General features: G+C 59.2%; 1 protein-coding gene across 5 annotated transcripts in view; it reads right to left on the reverse strand.

Moving 5' to 3' along the window:
• The window catches only part of PACS2 (phosphofurin acidic cluster sorting protein 2), a 58,305-nt gene extending 52,140 nt beyond the window's left edge, over positions 1 to 6,165 (reverse strand). For all 5 annotated transcript variants that reach the window (XM_040256794.1, XM_040256792.1, XM_040256791.1 and 2 more), the window contains exon 1: positions 6,099 to 6,165. In XM_040256794.1, coding sequence (XP_040112728.1) covers positions 6,099 to 6,154 — 56 coding nt within the window. In that variant the 5' untranslated portion in view covers positions 6,155 to 6,165. The remainder of the gene's footprint in view (positions 1 to 6,098) is intronic.
• Positions 6,166 to 6,171: the final 6 nt, after the last annotated feature.

The following is a 6,171-nucleotide window of genomic DNA, read 5'->3' on the forward strand; positions in this document are numbered from 1 at the left end:
ACCCGCCCAGAGCCCAGAGCCCAGTGACCCCAACTCAGGCACACAGGAGAAGCCCCCCCGGACACCAAAGAGGTGGCCGCAGGGCCACGGGGGCGGACAGAGCTTCGGGCCCGTAGCGCGTGGCTGACGCTGGCCTCACGAGAGCCAAACTGAGAGCCGGGCTAGGGAGACGCCGCCGGGGACCCCGGAGCCGGCAGGACACCCCTGGGACAGCGGAGAACGCCTCAGACACACTGAAAGCACGATGAGCTGTCTGCAGGCCCTCACCAAAGAAAATCCTGCATTTTCAGACAGAAGGAGGAGGGAAAATGGGGATTCCCTGGTAGTTCAGCTGGTAAAGAACTGGCCTGCAATGCAGGAGACCCCGGTTCTACTCCTGGGCCAGGAAGATCCACTGGAGAAAGGATAGGCCACCCACTCCAGTGTTCTGGCCTGGAGAATCCAATGGAGTGCATAGTCCATGACGCTGCAAAGAGTCAGCCATGACTGAGTGACTTTCATTTCACACTTCTGAGATGCAAAAGGGATTTTAAAAGTGGTGAGTTTTGAGATTAATCAAGTATTAACAATAGAAACGGAGAAGGCGATAGCATCCCACTCCAGCACTCTTGCCTGGAAAACCCCATGGATGGAAAAGCCTGGTAGGCTACAGTCCACGGGGTCGCTAAGAGTCAGACACGACTGAACGACCTCGCTTTCACTTTTCATTTTCATGCATTGGAGAAGGAAATGGCAACCCACTCCAGTGTTCTTGCCTGGAGAATCCCAGGAACGGCGGAGCCTGGTGGGCTGCCGTCTACGGGTTCGCACAGAGTCGGACACGACTGAAGCGACCTAGCAGCAACAATAGAAAGTAATAACAATAATCTCATATGGGCTCAAAAAGATGTTAAAATGCTCTAAACAAAAGCATGCAAACGTGAAAGTGACAGGTCAGAATACTGTGGTCTAAGGTCCCTCTGTTGTTCAGGAAAAGAATTTACAGTTAACTGAAACAAAACAGCAAGCATGCAATGTACACGGTAACAGAAAGGGACAGAAATAGTGACAAGTTTCAAACTAATAAGAAATGGAATATGCACAATAAGGTACAACGAAAAAGAGAAACTTAGGGAAAAAAAAAGAATAATAAGGACAAAAATGAAGTGGTAGGCATCAACCCAACCATCAGCAATTCAGACAAATAACAACGGACTGAACATCCTGATTAAAAAATAAAGACTGTCAGATTAAACAAAAATGAAATCTAGATGGTGCCAAATAAAAAGCACACAGCCAGCGTGCGAGGACACAGGAAAGCTTAAAGAGACAAGGCGGGAGACACGCAGGCGGGCAACACGTGAGGACACAGGAAAGCTTAGAGACACAAGGCGGGAGACACGCAGGCGGGCATCTCCCACAGACAGCTGAGCGCGGCGCCGCCACCGAGGCTCCCAGGAGGAGAAGCGCTGCTGGGTGCCGAGTCAGCCGTGAGCACTCGGGGCCTGTGACTCCGCAGGGCTGCGATCCGAAGACAGAGCTCCAGGGGGAACGGACAGCCCCCTCCAGGCTCGGAGACTCTTCACTGCTTCCCAAGTAGACAAGAAAGGTAACAAGCCTTGAAGATACTCTAAGCCAAGCACGACCCACAGGGACAGCCATCAAACATGGCACCACCAAGTGCCAAACACACGGCCCTCTCCAGGACAAGCAGAACACGTATGAGCGCCGGCTTCCAATGGAGCCCCAGAGCAAGTCCTGAAACGTCCTAAGGACCCGGTGTCACACTGACCACCCTCTGTGATCACAACACAGCTACGTTAGAAACAATCAAAAGAGAAGGAGCGAATTCAGCAATGGAAAAATAAGAGAAAAAAGTTTGGATACGAAGAAACTTTGAAATATCTCACCGTGTTAAAGAAGGAAAAACGGAAAAAAAATTTAAAGATTTTAAACTCAACAACTCTACGCATAAAAGCTTGTGAAATGCAGTCAAAACATTAGTTATTTTGCAGCTTTAAAATTTTACAAAAGGGGCTTCCCTGGTTATCCGGTTAAGAACCCACCTACCAGTGCAGAGGACACAGGCTTGATCTCTGGTCTGGGAAGACGCCACATGCTGCAGGGCAACTAAGCCTGCACTCGGCGCCAGGAGAGACCACCGCAGAGAGGGGCCCGCGCGCCGCGGTGCAGAGGAGGCCCGCACACCCCAACCAGGGAAGCCCACGCGGCAACCAGGGCCCAGTGCAGCCAGAGGCAAATGAATACACAAGTGATTAAAAACCAAGCACGGAAGGAAAGGAGGAAAAAGGAGGAGCTGTGTGTGCATCTTAAAGAGATCAGAACACGCACACGTAACAGAGACAAAGAGCACAGACGGAGGAATGTGAACGTTCATTAAAAAAACACACGCCTGCGGACCCCCGGCGAGATGCACCCGCGTGTGGATGCCCACCCGCACGGCCAACGGAAGGGATCGGGAGGGGAGAGCTCCACAGGTCCTGCAGGCGTGCTTTTAGAAAAAGAACATTTGGAACAACTTTTTGCCAATCAAGTTGAAAATCGGGAGAACATGGACAAATTCACAGAAAAATGTGTTTCTAAAGCTAACTGAAAGGCAGGGATGGGGATTCTACAACCATTAAAGCAGTCAAGTCAGGAGTTACCCTTGGCCCAAAGCAACCTGGAGTCAGGTCCCCTGACCAGCAGTCTCACCATCACCCGGACGTTCAGAGAACAAACAACTCCTGCTTCACACAGACACATGGTGGGCCAGCTCACTCTGCAGGTATCTTGGCATCAAAATCGGATAAGGGCAGCGGATGAGCAGATTACAGACCCCAGGCAGAGATGTGAAGTCCTGAGCAAAGTCTGATCCCATCTACCTGCCTGCGGGAAGGGGACCAGGGCACCCCCACGCTAGCACGCTGCTATGTTTCCAAGAGAGAGAGGCAGGTTTAATGCCGGAAGACCCACACCGGCAGGGAAAGGAGCAGGACGACGTCCGGCTCTGAGAGTTTGATCACACCCAGTGCCCACACGCTACAAGTGCCTGGCGCGCCCCCGCGGAGAAACCCCAGCGCAGCCTCCAAAGTGGCTGAAGGTGAAAAGACGGGGGAACACAGGACCTGCACAGAATGCCGGGTGGGCAACGCCTGGGGCACAGGGCCCACAGGGCAGCCATAGCCCGGGCAACCGGCACTCGCCCTGCCGCAGGCTGCAGCGGGCCCAGCACGCAGACACCAAAGCTTGCACTCCAGCTGCAGCCCCTTCCGGAGGGTGAGTCAGGCGAGGGTGCCGACAGGAGGGTGCACAGGAACGAGAGCGCTCAGTAAGCCTGCAGAGAGATCTGACCCTGAGAGATCTCAACAGGACAGAACACGAGGGGGCGAGTGCAAGGGTTCAGAATGCCCCAGCCCGGTGGGTGGGGGTGCGGCGGGAGGCTGCTCAGGGGGTCCCCATGGGAGCAGGGCTAGTGGGGCACCAGGGCTGCGGGCCACTGCACGGGGTGCGGTCTGTGCCCCCAAGGAAACGCAGGAGACCGAGCCTGCCTCTGTCGCAGCCCCGCGGGCCTGGCAGCAGCTCCCAGGGAGAGCAGAGAGCTCTCCCAACAGCACCACGGAGGACAGACCACAGGACAAGACCAAGGCCAACCCCAGGCACACCTTGGGTGGCACCACGGCCTTGCAGAGAAGAGGGGGCTTTCAACACAGCACTGAAAAGGAATTACTGGCCCTTAAAAACCCACTGAGGCTCAAGTCAGGGGATAAAGCAGGAGGAAAAAACTGGCAAGAGAGATGAACAAGAATTTCGCTGACGGGGAAGTACAAGGGGCCTACATCGGTAATCAGAGAAATTCAAATTAGAACCACAAAACCATTTCACACCCACCAGACTGGCAGTGATTAAAAGTCAGGCAGTGCTGGCAAGAATGCAGAGCAGTGGGGACGCCAGTGGGGGTGAGCTGGCACAGCCGCTCCGGGAAGCCTCCTGGTAGTAACACCGAGCACACGCTCCCCCCAAACGCCACTGCCAGTGCGAGAAGGCCCAGGAGTGGGTTCATCACCAGTCCAACCGGGGGCCAGCCACAGCGCCCAGACAGAGCGGAGACACACCGCTGCCTCATGGGGCCCAGCGAGCACCCTCAGCCGGCAGCTCCAGCAGTTAGACCCGGCGCGCGCCGAGCACACGGACACGGACAGAGCGGCACCTCTGCACCCAGTCTCCAAGCAGGCAGGGTAGACAGCCTGCCCGGGGGCCTGCTCCAGGGGGGCAGTGGGGCCGGCAGCACCCACGGGGAGGGCCGCACTGGGACGGGCAGGGGTGCTCTGCGCCCGCCCACCCTACGGCTGCTGGGCCCCATGCCCACAGAGCAACCTGCCTGCCCTGTCCCCATGCCCCACACCCCCCCCCAGGCAGAGCTGTGGAACCCCGACCCCGGCACTGCCTAGCCCCCACCCCCTCTCCCGCCCCTCCCCACGCACACACACAGCAGGGTGGGCGTCCTAGACCAGCTCCATGCCCCAGACCCCCCGCCTCCCCCTCCTCACTCTCGTTAAAACCTCAGTGGTCTTCCCAGAGCCCCAGGAGGCTGCTGAAAGGTGCAGGAAAGGCGGGCTGCACTCCTAGTTCTGGGGGGAGGGAGGGTGTACGTATGCGCCAGGAGGCGGGCATCTGTGCCCCCAGGGAGAGCAAGAGGTCTGGCGGGGGAGGGGGTGCTGACGATGACAGCAGAGAGAAGGAACACAGGGGGGGGGGTGTTCCAGCATGACCCAACACTGGGCCCAATGCCAAGAAGGGAGAGAGGAGGGTGGAGACCAGGCCTGGGCAGGTGAGACCTCCCAGAGAGGTCCTGCGAACACCCCACCCTCCCAGAGGCCCACAGAGGCCGGGAAGCACCCAGCCTTCCACTGGGCACAGCCACACCCTGAGCTGCGGCCCTGTGCTTGGGAGGGCACCCCGGCACCTCTGCGTGCCCAGCACCTGCCCTGCACACCTGTTGAAGGCGCCGCGGCAGAGCGCGCCCCCTCCACACACACACACACACACACACACACGGCCTCGTCCTCTGGTCCCACCGGAGGTCTCCCCAGGGAGAGCTCTTCCTGGATGCCTGCCCGCAGCCATCGTGGCCTGGTGTCCACTGCAGAACTAGGCCCTGGCATGACTCTTGTCTCTCTCCCCCTCAGCCTGGGAGCTTCCTCAGGAAGGACCACTGATTGGGAAAAAAAAACCACAGAGCTTCCAGCTGGCAGGAGAAGCAGGGGCTGGCCACAGCGCTGCCCCAAGGGTGAGCCCCTCCAGCTATACTGCTGGGGGCAGGACGCTTCCCCACCCAGTGAAGAGGGCAGCATCTCTAGCTATGGCATGATGCAAGGAGCGAGTTTGTGTCCAGGAAAGTCCCCAAATTACAAAGCACAGTGCAGACAGAGAAAGGGCGGACACTCCGGCCAGCAGGACAGAGGGGTAGGCCCAGACCCTCAGAAGGACGAAGGACGAAGCAGTGCAGCTGTGGTCCGAGATACGCGTGTCCTCTGCACACTGCGTGCCCCGAGAGTGACTCCCAGGCCACTCAGGCGTGACAGTGTGGCCGGACGCAAAAGGAAATGTATGGTACCCGGTGGAGAGAGGAGACACCACACCCTAAGTCAGCTCCACCGACACCGCACCGATAGGCAGGTGCAAGGATGCCGGACGTGCGCGAGCCAGGTGAGAGCCCGCGAGAGCCCGGGGGACCGCGCTGGGCCTGAGAGAGCCGGCGCCGCTTCCTCGGCTGCACTGGACCGAAACCTCAGGGACCATCCACGCGTCTGAGCTAGCGCGCAGAGAAGGCGCGCGCCCGACGTGGGGCGCCAAGGCCACGGCCCAGGGTGGGGATCCTGGAGCGGACGGCCCCCGGGGCAGGCCCCCGGTGGGGATCTCGGGGTGGTCGGTCCCAAGCGGGGATCCCAGGGTGGACGGGCCCGGTGCACGGCCCGCGGGGCGGGCCCGGTGTGCAGGTCCCGGGAGGCCGGGCGAGGGTGCAGGCCCGGGCGGGGGCCCGGGCGCGAGGTCCCCGGGGGCCGGTCCCAGAGGCCGGCAGGTGCGCGCGGGAACAAAGCGGCGGGCGGGCGGCGTACCTGGGCACGCAGCTGGGGCTGGAGCCGTCCACCTCCCAGGTGGCGAACAGGTTCATGGGCACCGGCGTGTTGA

This window comes from Oryx dammah, unplaced genomic scaffold (genome assembly GCF_014754425.2).
Source record: "Oryx dammah isolate SB20612 unplaced genomic scaffold, SCBI_Odam_1.1 HiC_scaffold_16, whole genome shotgun sequence".
NCBI lineage: Eukaryota > Metazoa > Chordata > Mammalia > Artiodactyla > Bovidae > Oryx > Oryx dammah.